The sequence below is a fragment of the Mobula hypostoma genome, chromosome 6, assembly GCF_963921235.1.
Source record: "Mobula hypostoma chromosome 6, sMobHyp1.1, whole genome shotgun sequence".
Lineage (NCBI taxonomy): Eukaryota > Metazoa > Chordata > Chondrichthyes > Myliobatiformes > Myliobatidae > Mobula > Mobula hypostoma.
The window spans coordinates 115,552,562-115,572,725 of record NC_086102.1 but is presented as its reverse complement, the minus strand read 5'-3'; the positions used below and the strand labels follow the sequence as shown (position 1 = coordinate 115,572,725).

Genomic DNA, 20,164 nt, shown 5'->3' with positions numbered 1-20,164 from the left:
ATAATAAGTCTTATCTTTGTAACTTACTAAACGTGGCATACACTCCATGCTGCTTTTCCAGATGTAAATTCTAGCATCCACATATCATAACATTAAAGAAACATGTAAAGTTTGAAATGGTCTTGCAATCTGTAATGTGCTTTTTTTGGCTCTATACAGCCATGTATAGACTTGCTTCCTGCTCTTTATCTATGATTCCGTTAAGTTTTTCATTGTTAACTTCTTTTGAAGTTATTTATTGAAATGGTTTCCACTATTGTGCTTCCACTAAAATTGGCCATGCAAGTAAATAGGGTGGTAAGGAAAGAATATGGCGTGCATGTTTTCATTAGTCAGGACATGAGTGTAAGTGTAAGGGGTTCATGTTAGACTGCCTTTGTATGTGTGTAATTCTGGTCACTGCCTTATAGGAAAGACATGGGGACTTTGGAGAGGGTGCAGACACTGTTCACCAGGGTGCTGTCTCAATTGGAGAGTATGGGTGTAAGGAGAATGCACAGATTTGGGTTGTTTTCTCTGAAGTGACGAAGGCTGAGGGGAAACCTGAGAGAAGTTTATAAGATTATTCAAGGTACAGATGAGGTAGACGGTCAGAATCTCTTTTTCAGCGTAGAAGTGTTAAGTACTCAAGGTCATGCATTTAAGAATAATGGGGAAAATATAAAAAGGATGTTACAAGATTTTTTAAAACAAGTTGTGGCTGCTTGGAACGGGCTACTGCAGAGAGTGGTAGTAGTGCCTTTTAAGAGTTGATTAGACAGACACATGGATTGGATGCAGGGAATTTGGAATATGAATCATGGACAGGGAGAAGAAAATTAACTTAATTTGGCTTGTTGTTCGGTGCAGACATTGTGAAGTCAAATGGTGTGTTCCTGTACCGTATTGTTTATGTTCTGTTCTCCAGATAGTTTTTAGAGAAAAAAGCTTTTGACTTAGAGAAAAATAACTTAGTAGACCTGTTGCACTGTGTTTACATTGTAATGCAGCAACTGCCTTTAATTTGTATTTCCAAATTTGGCATTCAAGTGGCATAAATGTAAAAAAATTGAAGTATCACTTTTAAAGGTAAGAACTTCGATCTTCTTGTCTTCTTTGCAACCTCAGGCAGATTTGGAGGCAGCCCTGAGCAAACAGAAAGTTTCATTGGAGCAGGAACATCAGAAGCGCCTGGATGTGATTCAGGATGAGGTTCTTCGCCTTGAAGAACAGCATAAGCTGGCTCTCAGTGAGCTTCAGGTACTTCAGTATGCAGAGCTGGAGAAGCAGAAAGAGGAATATGTACGGAAACTAGGTGAAGAGCTGGAGAAGATTCAAATGCATCATCAAAAAGAACAGGTTAGTAGTTGTTCAGCTCATTCCATGGATGCTGAAACTTCTATCATTTGCTTCTGTTGGTGATTAAAAATTTTATTTTCTTTAATCTGAAAGGAGAGCCTCAGCCTTAACAAATAGACATTCCCTTTGTTCTTTCTATCCCCCTCCCTGGCTTTAACATAAAACATTTATTTAGAGATAAAGATGGTAACAGGTCCTTCTGGCCCAATGAGCTCGCACTGCCTAATTAACCTACTAATTCTAATGCCTTTGGAATGTGGGAAGAAGCTTAAGCACACAGTCATGGGGAGAACGTACAAACTCCCTACAGACAGCAGTGGGAATTGAACCTGCGTTGCCGGTGCTGTAATTCCAGAATGTTTACTCTTGGCACCACAGTAAGATTTGAATTGAGTAAGGCATCAATGAAGGTGGTAATGATTACCACACAAGCATTACACTGGCAAGCAACTAAATAGATGTTTGAAGGGTGTGTGAGAGATAGTCAGAGGTTCAACATCCCAGTTTCAGAAAGTTGCTGCTGGGGTTCTTGATGAAATTGTTTCATCAGTAAACTGCGTTGATTGTAACAGAAACTTGTTAATTTGTAAAACGCCTTCAGTAACAGTAGATTTTAAAAGCTTTCTTCGGAGTGTTGGAAGCCAAACTTGAATCAGATTTGCGATTGGCATGTTATAATATATAGCAGGAAAGCAGGTGAAAGAAGTAGGTTTAAGGACTGCCTTAAAGCCAGGCAGAGAAGTTCAGGGAGGGGATTTCAGAACTTGGATATTTGGTATTTGAAGGCTGTCACTAATGGTGATGTGATTAAATTTGAGAGCAAGAAGTAGAGTTAGAATCCTTGAACGTGAATAGATTAGAGATGGAGATTTATGGATTATAGGTGGATTCAAAAACGAGGGTGAGAAGCTTTGTTCAAGTACAGTGGTTAATGAGACCAGATGTGAGTTTAGAGTTAGAGTTATAGATCACTTCAAGTTAACAGAACAATGAAGGATAGCAAGAAAATTGTTGGAATAGAAATGGGAATATCAACTGACTGCAGAACATTTATGTGTATTTGCACTTCATCAGAAATCTGTCTGCATGAAGGAATAGCTGGTCAACATGAAGGTTCAAGCTAAAAAGCAGTCTCAATTCCTACATAACAATCTGGAATAAAGTAAACTAACCATTTTCTCTAGATATCTCATGATGATAAAATTATTAGGCTGCGTGTGGAGTTTTGCAAACAGCTATGGTCACCCCATTGTAAGAAGGGTGCTGAGGCTTTGCAGAGGTCGGCAAAGAGGTTTACCAGGATGCTACCTGGATTACAGGGCATGTGCTGTAAATGAAAGGTTGGGGAAACTTGGTTCGTTTTCTTTGGAGTGGAGAAGGCTGATGGGAGATCTGATCGATTATCATGAGCAGCATATATAGAAGAGATAGCATGTTTTTCCCAGCATTGAAATGCCTAATACTAGAGGGCATGCATTTAAGGGGAAAGCGGGTAAGTTCAAAGCAGATGTAAAGGGCAATTTTTACACAGTGGTGGGTACCTGGAATGTGCTGCTTGGAGTGTGGTGGTAGAGGCAGGTACATTGTGGATTTTTAAGAGATGTTTATATAGGCACAGGAATATAAGGGAAATGCAAGGATATGGACATTATGTAGGCTGAAGGCAGCTTAGTTAGCCATTTGATTATGAATTTAATTGGTTTAATTAATTTATTTGGTTTGGCATAACGTTGTGGGCTAAAGGGCCTGTTTATGTCCTGTCCTGTTCTATGATCAACAGTTAAGTCACCCATAACATCCTGATGGTCACTATTGATCAGGAACTTAACAACCTGCCCTATAAATAGCATTTGTATGCGATAGTAGAATTGCTATAGGAAGCAGGATACTCTGGGTATGCTGCAGTGAAATGCATCATTTGATTCCCCAAAGCTTTCCTTAGTTTCAGGCATGTTAGGAATGTGTTCACGCACATTATTTGTCAGAGTGGTGCTGAGGACAACACTGAAGAACTGTTGCAGCATTCAGATGAAGCCATCAATTGATGGGCAATCCACCACCTTAAAAAAACATAATTTCCCCAAAATTAGCTTCAGGTAGTTGCAGTGTTGGTCACTGCAAGGTGCATTGGAGCAACTTGGTCTTCAGCATCCCTCAAACCAAAAAAATAGTTGACCCCCAAGAAGGAAAGGACAGCAGATACGTGGGAGCACGTTTCAACTCTGTGCAATGGAAGAACATTCATGACTTAATTGCAGTTTAGAAGAAAGTTTGCATGTAGAATTGGACATCAGTGCTAATTTTAAAGGCCATAATCATGATTCATTTATTGTCATAGAATGTTTAAATTATGCAACCGTGAGATTTGCTTTTTCATAGGTATAGTAATTACATTATTGAGTAATTTGGATTTCTGGGGAAATGTGCATACAAGTTCAAATCCGAAAACAGCAGCTGGAAAACAAAGTCAATCTGGTGTTAAAACCTAGATTAAATAATCTGTCATCGATGAAACCATTCTGTTAAAACTTTGCACCTTCTCAAAGAGCTTCACTTCTGTTAATAAATTGTGGTGACCAGAACTACATGGAAATTATGGATTTTAACTTCCTGTTGAATTTAATAATAAAGTTTTGTTTTAAATTATCTCAAATCCTTACAATTGGTGTAGAAATTCAACTAGCACATTTCTGGATGATTTTGTGGGGTGTTATAAAAGTTTGCAAAATCTTACTATTTTGCAATTTAATATAGAACGTTATAGAGTACTGAAATGTTATGTTTATCCAGTTATGTTATATGGCTCAGAATGTTGGACGATATCTAGTAATATGAGGAAACAATTGAAGCAGCAGAGATGTGGTTTTTGAGGAGGATGCAAAGAATATCATGGACGAAACGAATATTTAATGAGAATGTCATGAACAGAGCAAGCACAAAAAGAGAAATAATGTATGAGATCATGAAAAGGCAATGTAACTTCATTGGACATATGATTAGGAAAGAGGATTTAGAATGCATGGTAATTATGGGAAAAATTGAAGGGAAGAAAGCAAGAGGAAGACAAAGACAAATGATGATGGAGACAGCAGCCAGAGAATTGGAAATGAATACCAATGAATTAATCCACTTGACCCGAAACAGGAGTGTGTGGGCCTTGGCAGTCAAAGTTCAAACTGGGCACGGCACCTGATGATGATGATGATGAAATTAGAATGTAGAATAATACAGCTCAGGTACAGGCCCTTCAATTCATGCTGCAGTGCTGAACTAATTAAATTAATCAAATGCCTAACTAAATTAATCCTTTCTATAAAATGTCCATTCCTATCATTTCCTGTACATTCATGTATCTACCTAAAGAGCCTCTTGATTGCCTCTATCATATTTCCTTCACCAACACACCTTGCAGAGCATCCTCGGGACCCACCTTGCGTGCGTGTGTGTGTGTGTGATTTTCGATGATGTTTAGGTCGGGGGACTGGAGGGCCATGGCAAAACCTTCAGCTTGCGCCTCTTGAGGTAGTCCATTGTGGATTTTGAGGTGTGTTTAGGATCATTATCCTGTAGTAGAATCTATCCTTTTTTCATCTTCAGCTTTTTTACAGATGGTGTGATGTTTGCTTCCAGAATTTGCTGGTATTTAATTAAATTCATTCTTCCCTCCACCAGTGAAATGTTCCCCGTGCCACTAGCTGCAACACAAGCCCAAAGCATGATCGATCCACCCCTGTGCTTAACAGTTGGAGAGGTGTTCTTTTCATGAAATTCTCCAAACATACCTTTGCTCATTGCGGCCAAAAAGTTCTATTTTAACTTCATCAGTCCACAGGACTTGTTTCTAAAATGCATCAAGCTTGTTTATATGTTCCTTTGCAAACTTCTGACGCTGAATTTTGTGGCAGGAAAGGTTTTCTTCTGATGACTCTTCCACGAAGGTCATATTTGTGCAGGTGTCACTGCACAGTAGAACAGTGCACCACCACTCCAGAGTCTGCTAGATCTTCCTGAAGGTCTTTTGCAGTCGAACGGGGGTTTTGATTTGCCTTTCTAGCAATCCTACGAGCTGTTCTCTCGGAAAGTTTTCTTGGTCTTCCAGACCTCAACTTGACCTCCACCATTCTTGTTAACTGCCATTTCTTAATTACATTACGAACTGAGGAAATGGCTACCTGAAAACACTTTGCTATCTTCTTATAGCCTTCTCCTGCTTTGTGGGCATCACTTATTTTAAATTTCAGAGTGCTTGGCAGCTGCTTAGAGGAGCCCATGGCTGCTGATTGTTGGGACAAGATTTGAGGAATCAGGGTATTTATAAAGCTCTGAAATTTGTATAACCTGGCTTTTCCTAACGATGACTGTGAACAAGCTAATTAAGGTCTGAGACCTTGGTAAAAGTTGTCCGAGGGCTCATATCTTTCAGGGTGCCCAAACTTTTGCATGGTGCGCCTTTCCTTTTTTTTTCCACTCTAAAATTGTACAGAATAAAACAAAAAAAAAACACTAATCTTAAAGTGTTGAAAAGAATGTTTCATCTTTAACTTTGACTTTTGGAGATCAGGTCATGTTCTACTCACTTAACTATTCACAGTAACAGAAATTTTGACCAGGGGTGCCCAAACTTTTGCATGCCACTGTATGTGTGTGTGTGTGTGTGTGTGTGTGTGTGTGTGTATATGTATGTGTATGAACACACACACACATGCTCCTTCGCTCCTTCACTTCCACTCCCTGTCACTTTAAATCTATGCCCTCTGGTGTTGGGTGTTCAACCCTTGGGGGCGGGGGGGGGGGCAGAATACTGGCTGGCCTCTCAATCTTTTCAACCACCTTTGTAGCTCCACGGAAACTAGTCCAAGTATACCCAACTTCTTCTGATAGCACATGCCTTCTGATCCAGGCAGCATCTTGGTAAACCTCTTTTGCACCCTCTCCAAATCTTCAACATAATAAGACAACCAGAAGTGAATGCAGTACGCCAGATGTGGCCTAACTAGAATTTTAAAAACGGAACAATATCGTATGTTATGTTATTTTGATCTTGATAAACCTACTCAATGGTCATCCCTTCTACATAGCTCATAATCTTCAATTTTTCTAACAATATGTGCCCTTCTAAGAGATCCTTAAACATTCCTAATGTATCAGCCTCTACCACTGCACCTAGCAGTGTATTCCAGGCACATACCACTATGTGGGGGTGGGTGGGGGGGGGGGGGAAGAACTGCCTCTGACATCTTCCCTAAAATCCCTAAACCTCCACTCATCTTAAATGGATGTCCTCTGGTATTAGCCATTGCCACCCAGGAAAAAGGGCACTGCTGCCAATGCTATAATCTTATGCACCTCTATAAAGTCGCCTCTCATTCTCCTTCACTCCAAAGAGAAAAGCCAAAGCTCGTTCAGCCTTTCTACATAAGACATGTTCTGTAGTCCAGGCAGCATCCTAAACCTCCTCTGACATACGGTAGCTTCCACATCCTTATAATGAGGCTACCAGAACTGAACACAATATTCCAAGTGTGCTCTAACGAGAGTTCTATAGAGCTGCAGCATTATCTTGTGACTGTTGAACTCAGTGCCTCGATTAATGAAGGCCAGCACACCATATGTCATCTTAACCGCCCAATCAACTTGCACTGCAACTTTGGACTTGGAGCCCAAGATCCATGTGTTCCTCCTCACGGCTAAGAATCCTGCCATTAGCCCTATACTCTGCCTTCAAGTTCGAGCTTCCAAAGTAAATCACTTCATACTTTTCTGGATTTTACTCCATCTTCCAATTCTTATCCTAGCTCTGCATCCCATCTATGTCCCAATGTGACCTACAAAACCTTCTACAGTCTCCACAACACTACCAACCATCTTGTCATCTGCAAATTTACTAATCCAGCCTTCCACTTCCTCATCCAGATTATTTTTAGAAATCACAAGGAGCAGAGGTCCCAGAAACATCACTGCAGAACAGCACTAGTCACAGATCTCCAGGCAGAATTCTGTGGGCAAGCCAATTCTGAACCCACACAGCCAAGTTTCCTGACTTGAAAGTATCCTGACTTTCTTGATGAGCCTACCATGTCAAATTTTATGAAATGCCTTACTAAAATCCATATACACATCTGCTGCTCTACGTTCAATTTTTGTCACTTTCTCAAAATTCAGTCAGGCATAATCTGCCCCTCAGAAAATCATGCTGACTGTCCCTAATAAAGTCTGTTTCTCCAAATGCTTATAAATTTTGCTACTAAGAACCCTCTCCATTAGTTTGCCCACCTCTGACATAAGAATCACTGATCTACAATTCCCAGGATTATCCCTATACCGTTCAACAAAGGAACATTTGTTATCTTCCAATCATTACTACAACTTGTGTTGCTAGTGAGAACACAGATTATCTTCAACACCCCAGCAATTTCTTCCCTCGCTTCCTATAGTAAACTGGGGTATATCCTGTGTGGCCCTGTGGAATTATCTATCCTAACATTTTTCAAAAACTGTAACCCTAAAACTCTTAACCTTGAGATGGTCCAACATATCAGCCTGTTTATGCTGACCTCACATTTGTCAAGGTTCCTCTCAATGGCAAACACAGATACTGAGGCAAATATTCATTAAGGCCTTCTCCTACCACCTCTAGACACGTTATCCCCCTTTATCCCTGAGCAGTCCTATCTTCACTCCAGTTATCCTCCTGTTCTTCACATACGGGTAAAATACTTTTGGGGATTTCCTTAATCCTATTTGCCATAACCTTCATGTTGCCTTCTAACTCTGAGTTCATTCTTAAGTTCCTTTTTGGCTACTTTGTAGTTCTCAAGAGCCTTGTCTGATTTTTGCTTCCTATAACTTAAGTGTGATTCCGCCTTCTTGACTAAATGTACCACCTCTCAACCATAGTTCTCTTGCCCTTCCATTCTTTCCCTATCTAATAGGACAAACCTATTCAAACCCCTTGCAAATGCTTCCTGAACAACCTTCACACTGCTGTGCATTTCCCTTAGAGCATTTGCTCCCAATGTATGTTCCATGACATTCTCTATCTGTGGCTGTGATACTATCCGTAATTAGTAACGCTACTCCCCTCCCTATGCTTTTTGAAACATCTAAACCCCGGAACATCAGGTTGCCAACCTGTCCTTGCAGCAGCCAAATATCAGTGTTGGCCACAAAATTGTACTGATCCATGCTCTAAGTTCATCCCCCTTTTTACTTCATACTTGGGAAAAAATAAACACGTTTCAGCCCATCCAAAGGACTGCATTGATTTTATTTTTATTTATGTTACTGAGATATAGCGCAGAGTGGGCCCTTCTGGCCCTTTGAGCCGCACCACCCAGCATCCGCCGATTAATCCCAGCCTAATCATGGGACAAGTTACAATGTCAAATTAACCTATCAACCGGTACGTCTTTAGACTGTGGGAGGAAACCAGAGCACCTGGAGGAGAACCACATGGGCACGTAGGGAGAAGGTATAAACTCCTTACAGGCAGTGCGGGAATTGATCCCGGATTGCCTGTACTGTAAAGTGTTGTGCTAACCACTACACTACACTTCCATACCACGTAGTGGTTGTGTTAACCACGACACTTCCATGCCTTTTCCACTGCCCAGCTTTCCTCCTAATCTCTCTGTAAATTGCATCTGCCTTTACACCAACAGCTACATCAATGACCTAACAACCTGGTTTCTGTCCCAGTGGCAACATAGTTAAAAGCCTCCCCAAAAGCTCTAGAAAACCTGACTGCAAGGACATTGGCCCCTGTCAAGTTGTGGTATAACCTGTCTCTTATGTAGAGATGTGCCTTCTCCAGAAGAGATCCCAGTGATCCATGAATATGAAACCCTGCACCAACTCTTCAGCCATGCTTTCAACTAACATATTGTGATTTTACCCTCAGTGGCCCTGTGGCACAGGCTGCAATCCAGTGATTACTACCCTTGAGCTAAAATCCTGCATTTTGCCTTCCTTCCTAACTCCCCAAATTCACTCTTCAGGACCTCAGCCCTTTTCCTAGCTATGTTTTTGGTACCAATATATGTACTACAACTTCTGGCTGTTCACCCTCTCCCTTAAGAATGCTGTGACATCCAACCCTGGCATGTGGGAGGCCACATAACTTTTGGGAATCTCATACACATCCACAGAATCTCCTGTCTGTTCCCATAACCAATGAGTCTCCTATCAGTACAGCCTCTTCTCTCTTCCCTTCTGTGGCACAGAAACAGGCCCTTTGGCCTATCTTGTCCATTCCAAACCATTAATATGCCTAGTTCTGTAGCCCTCCACCCCTCCCATCCAAGTACCTATTCAAATTTCTGTTAAATTTTGAAATTGAACCTGCATTTGCCACTTGCATGGCTGCTCGTTCCACACTCTCACCACCCTCTGAGCAAAGTAGTTCCCCCTTGTGTTCCCCTTAAACATTTCACCTTTCACTCTTAACCCATGTCCTCTGGTTATAGTCTCACCCAACCTCAGTGGAAACAACCTGCTTGCATTACCTGTCTATACCCCTCATAATTCTGTATAGTTCTGTCAAATCTTTCCCACAATCTTCTGTGTTCTAGGCAATGAAGTTCTAACTTATTCAACCTCCTGGTAACATCCTTGTAACTTTTCTTTGCACTCTTTCAATCTTTATATCTTTCCTGTAGGTAGATTGACCAAAATTGGACACAATAGTCCAAATCAGGGGTGGTGGGATGGAGTTGAGTCCCTACCAAAGGAGGTGTTAGGTGCTCCTTCCCTCTGCTAGGCTGCAGGTTACCCTTGGGCAAGATGTAGCACCTGCTTGGCCTCCCCACCTCCCTCCCCCACGCCCCCCCATCCAGATCAGGGTCACATGAAGCCATGGAAGCAGGTGGTGGATGGTCGTACGAGCAGCTGGTGCATATCACAATTGCTGGTTATGTGACCACTGATGCCAGGCAGATAATCTCTGGAGAGTATTGATAATGTTTGGGGTCACCCATCTTGCAAAGACACTGCCCAGAAGAAGGCAATGGCAAACCACTTCTGTAGAAAGATTTGCCATGAACAATCATGGTCATGGAAAGACCATACCACCCACGTCATACAACACGGCACATTACAAATGAATGAACACCAAATTGGGCCTCACTAACAGACAATTTCAACATAACATCCCAGTCACTGTGCTCAGTACATTGATTTATGAAGGCCAATGTGTCAAAAGCTTTCTTTACAGCCGTGTCTACCTGTGATGCCACTTTCAAGGAATGATGTATCTGTATTCCCAGATCCCTCAGTTCTACCTCATTCCTCAGAGCCTTGCCGCTCACCGTGTAAAACCTACTGTGGTTGGTCCTCCCAGAGTGCAGATACTATATATAAATTCCTCACTTTTGAACTCAGTTCCTTAACCACTCAGATGCCTCCTTCCTTTACCACCTTATCAACCCATGTTGTCATATTGGGAGAGCTTTGAACTTGAACTGCAAGATCCCTCTGCACATTAGCACTGTTAAGGATCTTGCCATTAAGTGTATTACATCTTTACATGTCATCGCCCAAAATGTAACATGCACATTTGGTCGAGTTAAATTCCATCTGCTTTTCTCCTCTTCCCCCCGCCACCGGTATCTGTATCCTGCTATGTTTTTTGGCATTCTTTTATGCTATCCACAACACCACCAATCTCCACATCTTCTACAAACTTACTAACCCACCCATCTACGTTTTCATCTTAGTTAATTATGTACTGTATATCACAAGCAACAGAGATCCTAGTACAGATCCCTGCAGAACACCACTGGTTAAAAACCTCCACCAGAATAAGTCACATTAACCCTCTATTTTCTATGGGCAAGTCAATTCTGAATCCAAGTGGGCAAATTCACTATGGATCCCATACATCTTGCTCCTCTGGAAGAATTTCTTATGAAGGACCTCGTTAAACATCGTACTAAAATCCATGTAGACAATATCCACAGCTTTGCCTTTGTCACTTCCTTGAAAAACTCAATCAGGTTAGTAAAATATGATTTACCCTGCACAAAGCCATGCTGACTCTCCTTAATTAGGTCATCATTTTCCAAAGTCATAAATCCTATCCCTAAGAATCCTCTAGACTAACTTTCCTAACACTAACATGAGGCTCACCAGTCTATAGTTTCCAGGATTATCCCTATTTTCTTTGAATAATGGAACATTAGCAACTGGTCTGTCCTCTGGGACTTTGCCTGTGGCTAGTGAGGACACAAAGATATCGGTATCCATTAGGCCTTGGGGATTATCCATGTAGTATAATCCCATCAAGTGTTTGTGCTTTTCTTATTATGTCCCCTTTGAGTGCAGTTGTGTTACTGTCCTTTATTTATAACACAACTCACCCATTCCTCTATCTTTTCTGAAACGCCGAAATGCTGGAAAACAAAGCATCTATTCCTGTCCCTCTGAACAATTTGATGCCTCTGTTGACCTCGTTATTTTTATTTTTGACTGGTAGGTTCGTGCATGCAGCTCAGAAATAAATCTAGTGCAACAGGAGCTGCAGTCCAACTTTGAAAAAGAGAAATCACAGCAACTACTGCAATTCCAGGAAGAGTTTGAACTCCTCAAGAGGCAGTCTGAGTTCTTGCTTACTCAGCAAATTAAGCAGCTGAAGGTAATGTACTTGAGGAATTAGGGATATTTTTTAATTTTTTAAAAGAAAAAGGTTGTGGAATGTATTTTCTTGTTTTAATTGAGACTTGAATTATATTTCAAGTTCCTTCAACTGCTCTTTTCTTCAATGTAGCACCTGTAATCAAGAATGCAGAGTTGTGGGGCATACAAGTCTTTAAGTGGCATTGGACATCTTTCTAATTAAATAGTTTGATTATATTTGACCAGTGTCTCATAACTTTTGTAAGGTGATTTAAAAAAAAAAGCAACGCTGATCTTTTCCCAATTGAAAATAAATATAGTGTTTAATAATGTGAAGAAATAATGCATCTGTCTTACTTGGACTGTGGTTTGTAATATAGAGCAGGACCTTGGGGATCTAGTTTATAATTTTCTGAAAATAGTGACACGATATGGTAGTGAAAAAGGCATTTGACAAGCAATTTATGAGGGTAAGTTGTAAAACAAGTTATTAAAGGGTATAGCTAAGTGAGTGGGGAATGTTTGGCAAAGGGACTAAAATGTGGTCAAATGCATTGAAAAGCATGATTTAATTATGTAAACTGCAAAATGCTGCTCCATGGGTAGGAGGGTGGTGGTGGTTCTGACTGCCTGGTAGGTTAAACAGATAAATAATTAGCAAGACAAATGAACTGCTGGCCTTCATAACAAAAGAAAGAAGTCTTCCTTCAAATGCATTGGGCTTTGGTGCAACCATGAGGTTTTGTGTACGATTTTGGTCTTGTTCAAGGAATACATTTAATTATAGGCACTCAATGAATTCCGGTGATGAAAGGACTTTCATAAGGAATGATTGAGAAAATTAGGCTTTTGCAGGTTAGCTTTTCAGTTCAGACACTGAGGATGCTCTTGTTTCAGAATAAAGGGTCATTCTTTTAAGATAGAGATGCGCAGGAATTTTTTTTGTCTGATAGTTGAGAATCATTGTAGTTCTACATCATAAAAAAGGTAGAACTTGAGCTACTGAATATATGCGAGAACAAGAAAAGCTTTTATTTTATAGGGGAGTGAAGACGTATGGAAAATGGGTGGTTAAGTGGAGCTGAGTCCCAGGATCATTTAAGTATGATCATATCAAGTCCTATTTCTTACATTCTTATGCCAAAGATCTGAAAAACAAAGGTATAAATTTGTCAAAATTATGGCATGTGCCACTAGATGGACAGAGGACAGTGAGAGTAGAGGCATAGTTTCAGATATACAAACGTGGTCTAATAGTTTTCCATTTACATTGTACATACAGGAGGAATATTATTCTAAGTTTAAAAATTGTGCCTGGCTGAAAACGAAAGTGCAAATTGCAGTTTTTGAAATGAAGTTGTAGTTAAATAGACCTTTTCAGAAAAGAATGGAATGTTGAAATAGTATTTTGAAAGTTACACATAGGGATAAAGTTCTAGCATTATAAACTTAAAATAAAATTGCAACATTAGTGGAAAAGATCACAAAAAACGACATTGTGTGGACTTTTTGCAGACTATACGAAGATAGTTGGAGGGGCAAGTAGTATTGAAGAGGTGGTCTGTAGAGGACTTAAACAGATTAGGAGAATGGGCAGAAAAGTTGCAGATTGAATACAGTGCAGGGAGGTGTATGCTTTTGCACGTTGGTAGAAGGAATAAAGTCATAGACTATTTCCTAAATGGGGGGGAGGAGGAATTCAAAAATTAGAGGTGCAGAGGGTCTTTGGAGTTCCCATGCATGGTTCCTGAACTGTTAACTTGCAGATTGAGTTGATGGTAAAAAAAAAGCAAGTGCAAAGTTAGCATTCATTTTGAGAGAACTAGAATATAAAAAGCAAGGATGGAATGCTGAGGCTTTATCAGACATTGGTCAGGTTGCATTTAAGATATTGTGCGCAGCGTTGGGCCCCTTATCTCTAAGAAATAATGTGCTGGATTTGGAGAGGGTCCAGAGGTTCTCGAGAATGATCCTAAAAATGAAAAGGTTAATGTATGCAGAGAGTTTGGTGGCTCTGGGCCTTTAAAATGAGAGGGGATCTCATTGAACCCTATTGAATATTGAGGAGTCTAGATAGTAGACATGGAGAGGATGTTTTCTGTAGTCAGGGAGCCTCAGAATTGAGGGATATCCATTTAGAACAGAGATGAGGAATTTCTTTAGCCAGATGGTGATGAATCTGTCGAGTTCATTGCCATAAGTGGCTGTGATTGAGTCATTGAGTATATTTAAAATAGAGGTTAATAGATTCTTGGTTTGTAAGGGCATCAAAGGTTACGGGGAGAAGGCTGGAGAATGGGGTGAGAGGGATAATAAATCAACCATGATTGAATGGTAGACTCAATGGGCCAAATGACCTAATTCTGCTCCTGGTTATGGTCTTATTGCATACCTATCAGATCATTCTTCCCATTCACTCAGGTGAACATTGACAGGAATGAGGGATATATAATCCTGAAATGTGTCTAATTTATTTTAATTCAGCATCGTATTCAGAGCAGACATTGAATGTTGAAATTCTTGTTCCTGTGCTGTACTATACTGTCTGAAGGAAGAATTGAAATTTCCTTCTAGCCTTTGAGTGACTCTGCTTGATTTTGAACAGGTAAATAGTGAAAAGTCCATAAAAAGTCCATTTTTGTTAAGTAAGGAGGCAATGCAGATCACTATTGGAGGAAGAATGTTAATATAAAGGATATTATTAGAATTGGGAATACTTTCCCAAAATGGCACTTGAACTAGTCGTTTGTTTATTACTTGGAAAGGAGGAATGGCAGACATGTTACATTAGAGAAAATAGTACCAGTTGGATTGCCATGTTCTGTACTTGGGAATGTTACAGATCTTAAGGTCTACTTTATTTCTATCTTTGACTATATCAAGCAGCACACACGATTTGATTATATCATTTTTTTTTCATTCACGTCTTTCACATACGACTAGGATTTGTTCAAGTTATCAATAGGGTAAGTTGTGGAAGTGACATCCATGTTTGTTGATGACTTTATGGTGTGAACCTGGTCCTCAAACCTTCATTGCCTGCAAATATATTTTAAATGCTGGTCCTGCGTTCTTGCATTCTTTGACAAGTGTTCATTTCAGACTGAATTCTTCAAGCTTTTGAAATGAAAATAATATACAAAGATGGATTTTTTTTTTGTCCTTAAATGGGATGTATATCTTTTGCGGGGTGACATTCTATGCATAATGTACAATTATCTTCCCTAACGATCTTGTTTAACATGTCTATTTGTATCTTCCATTGCCTTTATGTAGCTTTTGAAGTAAAATAGAAAACAAATTGAAAAGCCCAAGATTTGAAGTGGGGAAGAGAGTTAAAGAGAAATACTTTATCAGTTTTGTATTTTATTTTAGTAAATGGGTAATAAGGTTTAATCCTGTCAACTGGTTGTCATGTTAGAGGAAACTTGATCTGACATATTCATTTCAATAATTTGTAAAACTCTTAAGTTTCTTAAAAATGAAATGGATATGAGATCAATACCAGCAATATTTAAGTTATATTGTTTGGTTAAAAAGCTGACTAATCATTGATCATAGTTCTATATCCTGCTGCATTTCAGAGTTGTCCTCTTAGAGTTATAATACTGTTACCTTTTGTACAGGATGAGTTTGAAGCTGAGAAGAGCAATGCACTCCAGGAATTGAAGGAGGTCTTCTCTCAGGAACAAGACAAAGCAAAACAATTGCACCAAGAGGAGAAAAAACAATTGTCTGCAAAGCTCCAACAGCAGACAGAGCTAAACAAACAGGTTAAGTTTTTGAAAGTCCTTGTGTGCGGTGTACTGTTTGAAGAAAAAACTGCTGAGTTTCATCTTTTTCAAGAAATTGTGCTGTATGCCTTGTGTTCAATTCGTACATATAAGCTCACATAAACAGAGGTAGTAATTTTGATGATTGAGGAATAAATATTGGTCAGGGCACTAGGAGACTATTATATTTTGACTGATCATTGGCAAAACTCAGTATTGACTGGCATTGCCAACATATTCTGCCTATGGCGATAGTCATGCCGACCTAAATGTATTCCTGGAAGTAGTGATCGTAATATGATTGAGTCAGTTTCAAATTTGAAAAGGAGAGGCTGATATCAGGTGTATCGATATTTCAGTGGAACAAAGGAAATTACAGTGGTATGAGAGAGGAACTGGCCAAAATCGATTGGAAAAGTAAGCTAGATGAAGGGACGGTAGAGCAGATTTGGGTGAAATTCCTACAAGAAATAAGGAAAGTGCAGGAAAAATATATTCCAAGAAAAAAGAAAATCATGAATGGAAAAATGGTACAAATGTGGCTAACGAGAGGGGTTAAGGCTAAAATAAAAGCAAAAGAGACAGCATACAAGGAAGCAAAAATTAGTGGGAAAACTGAGGACTGAATGACTTTTAAAAACTTACAGAAGGAAACTAGGAAAGTCATTAGGAAAGAAAAGATGAATTATGAAAGGAAGTTGGCAATTAACATAAAAAGGATGCTAAGAGTTTTTTAAAATATATGAAGAGTAAAAGAGTGACACAGGTAGTTAAAGGACCGATTGAAAATGATGCTGGAGAAATTATAATGGGTAACACGAGATGACAGGGGAACTGAATGAGTATTTTGCATCAGTCTTCACAGTGGAAGAAGACATTAGCAACATACCCGATAGCCAGAGGTCTCAGGGAATAGAATTAGGTACAGTCAAGATTACCAGAGAGAAAGTGCTTGAGAAGCTAAATGGACTAAGAATAGCTAAGTCTCCCGGACCGGATGAGGTGCACCCACGGGCTCTGAGGGAGATGGCTTTGGAGATTGTGGAGGCATTGGAAATAATCTTCCAGGAATCAATAGACTCTGGCATTGGCCCGGACGACTGGAAGGTCGCAAATGTAGTTCCGCTATTTAAGAAAGGAGGGAGGCAGCAAAAAGAAAATTACAGACCTATTAGTCTGACATTGGTAGTTGGAAAGTTATTGGAGTCGATCCTCAAGGACGAGGTTATGAAATATCTCGAGGTGCATGACAAGATAGACCCAAGCCAGCATGGTTTCATGAAGGGAAGATCCTGCCTCATCAACCTATTGGAATTTTTTGAGGTAATCTGAAATAAGATTGACAAGGGAGAGGCTGTGGATGTTGTGTATTTGGATTTTCAAAAGGCCTTCGATAAGGTGCCGCATAAGGGGCTGCTTAATAAGATGATAGCCCACGGAATTACAGGAAAGATATTGAAATGGGTGGAGCATTGGCTGATAGGCAGAAAGCAAAGGGTGGGAATAAAGGGATCCTATTCTGATTGGTTGCCGGTTACTAGTGGTGTTTCGCAGGGGTCAGTGTTGGGGCCACTTCTTTTTACAATGTATATTGATGATTTAGATTATGGATTAAATGGTTTTGTGGCTAAGTTTGCGGATGACACCAAGATAGGTGGAGGAGCAGGAAGTGTTGAAGAAACGGAAAGGTTGCAGAGAGACTTGGTCAGTTTAGGAAGGTTGGCAAAGAAATGGCAGATGAGATACAATGTTGAAAAATGTACGATTGTATATTTTGGAAGAAGAAATAATCGGGCAGATTATTATTTAGATGGGGAGAAAATTCAAAAATCGAAAGTACAAAGGGACTTGGGGGGTCCTCGTGCAGGATACCCTAAAGGTTAACCACCAAGTTGGATCGGCGGTAGGGAAAGCGAATGCTATGTTGGCATTCATTTCAAGAGGAATAGTGTATAAGCGTAAGGAGGTATTGATGAGGCTCTATGGGGCACTGGTGAGACCTCATTTGGAATACTGTGTGCAGTTTTGGGCCCCCTATCTTAGAAGGGATGTACTGATGTTGGAGAGAGTTCAGAGAAGATTATGAGGATGATTCCTGGAACGCAAGGGCTAACATATGAGCGTTTGTTGGCTCTTGGACTGTATTCATTAGAGTATAGAAGAATGAGAAGGGATCTCATAGAAACATTTCGAATGTTGAAAGGGTCGGACAGAGTAGATGTGGAAAGGCTGTTTCCCTTGGTGGGTGAGTCCAGGACAAGAGGCAACAGTCCTTAGAATTAGAGGGTACTTATTTAAAACAGAGATGAGGAGAAATTTTTTTAGCCAGAGGGTCGAGGATTTATGGAATTCGTTGCCGTATACAACTGTGGAGGCCCGATCATTGAGGGTGTTTAAAGAGGAGATTGATAGGTATCTAATTAGTCAGGGTATCAAGGGATATGGGGAAAAAGCAAGAAATTGGAACTAGATGGGAGAGTAGTTTAGCTCATGGTGGAGTGGCGGAGCAGACTCGATGGGCTGAATGGCCTACTTCTGCTCCTTTGTCTTGTGATCTTATACACGTTCTGTTTAAAGATGAACTTTATTTGTCACATGTACATCGAAACATAGTGAAATGTGTCATTTGTGTGGTATCAAATCAGTGAGATTGTGCTTGGGGCAGCCCACAAGTGTCATCACACTTCCAGCGCCATCCTCGCAATTACACTAACTGCTGCATCCACAGTTAGCTAGATCTTCAAGATCTTTGCTCCAGGGATAGAAACGGGAATAGCATTATACACTGTCATAACAGAGTCAAACTTAGAAGCAGCGTTCCGATGTGTGTACTTTCCTTGATTTTCCTGAGTTTGGGTGGCATTGTTGAACTTGCAGTGTGGCTGTAATAGATCTTCCAGTTTCCACAAACTGTAGCTGTGCACGCCGGTGGTTAGAATATTGAACAGTACAGCACAGGAACAGCCCCTTTTGCTGAACTAAGCTTCTGCTGATATTTACACTGATCCCTTCTGCCTGCAAATGGTCCTTATCCCTGCATTCTCTGCATACTTATGTGTCTATCTATGAGTCACTTTAATACTTATGCCATATCTGCCTCCACCACCACTTTGGACAGCACATTCCAGACACCCCATCACTGATTTTTTTAAAAAAGCATCTCCTGAACCACACATCTCCTTTGGACTTTCCTCCTCTCAACTTAAGTACATACACTCTAGTATTAAACATTTCCACCCTGGGAAAATGATACCTGCCATCTACTCAATCTATACTTCACAGTCTTATCAGGTCTCCCCTCAGCCTCTGCCCCTTTAGGGAAAATAACCCGTTTGTCCTCCCTTTCCTCATTGCACATACCCTCTAATCCAGGCAGTTTCCTGGTAAACCTCTTCTGCACTCTTTCTACCGCCTTGACTTCCTATAGTGAGGTGAACAGAATTGAATACAATACTCCAGATGTGGCCTAACTAGAGTTTTATAAAGGTGTAATGCAATTTCCTGATTGTGGAACCCAGTGGCTCAACTAATAAAATCAAACATGCTGTATGCTTTCCTCATCATCTTATCAACTTCTGTGGCCATTTTCAGAGAACCCAAGATCTTTCTGTACTGTAACACTGTTCAGGATCCCACATTAACTGTGTACATTTTTCTTTACATTTGATTTCCTTACAGTTGCCCAGATCAGATTTGATTTGTTACTTCCCTACTCCACTCGTATCTGCAACTGATCTATATCCTGCTGTATCATTTGACTATACTGCACACAATGCTACCAATCTTCATGTCATCCACAAACCCATCCATTCATGTTTTCATCCAAGTTCTAAACAGCAGAGGCCCCTGCATGGATCCCTGTGTAACACCACTAGTCACAGACCTGATCAGTGTGCAGGCATGAATGATTCATAATGAGGGAAGTAAACGATTGAAATTGAACATTGTCTGATCAATAGAACATATTTAAAATCATAAGCAGTCTGGTTTGAGAATACCTCCAATATTTATTTAATCCAGACTCTTTGAGTTTGAATATCTTTTAAAAATCTTTTTTAGTCTCCCCATAAAATTGAACTCTTTTAAAAAAAAATAACAATTAAATTAGCATTATTTGTCATACGTGCATTGAAGCATACAGGGAAATGTGTCGTTTGTGCCAACAACCAATACAGTCTAAGGGTTGTGGTGGGGGCCACACACAGGTGTCACCATGATTCTGGCACCAACATAGCATGTCCACAATTTACTAACTCTTACTACCTGTATAGATTGGAACTGTGGATGGAAACCAGAGCCACATGGTCACAGAGAATGTCCTTACAGACAGTGGCAGGAATTGAACACATTGTTGACACTGTAAATGTTACGCTACTGTGCTGTCTTTCTTCTGATATGTTTCTACTAAGTCTCCCTCAGGCTTTAACATTTTCCAAAAGTCT

At 40.2% G+C, this 20,164-nt stretch overlaps 1 protein-coding gene across 5 annotated transcripts in view; it reads left to right on the top strand.

The window, feature by feature from the left end:
* Positions 1-20,164, top strand: part of pcnt (pericentrin) — a 227,886-nt gene that overhangs the window by 83,929 nt on the left and 123,793 nt on the right. For all 5 annotated transcript variants that reach the window (XM_063051522.1, XM_063051521.1, XM_063051520.1 and 2 more), the window contains 3 exons: positions 1,108-1,338; positions 11,810-11,968; positions 15,576-15,722. In XM_063051522.1, the coding sequence (XP_062907592.1) occupies positions 1,108-1,338; positions 11,810-11,968; positions 15,576-15,722 (537 nt within the window). The remainder of the gene's footprint in view (positions 1-1,107; positions 1,339-11,809; positions 11,969-15,575; positions 15,723-20,164) is intronic.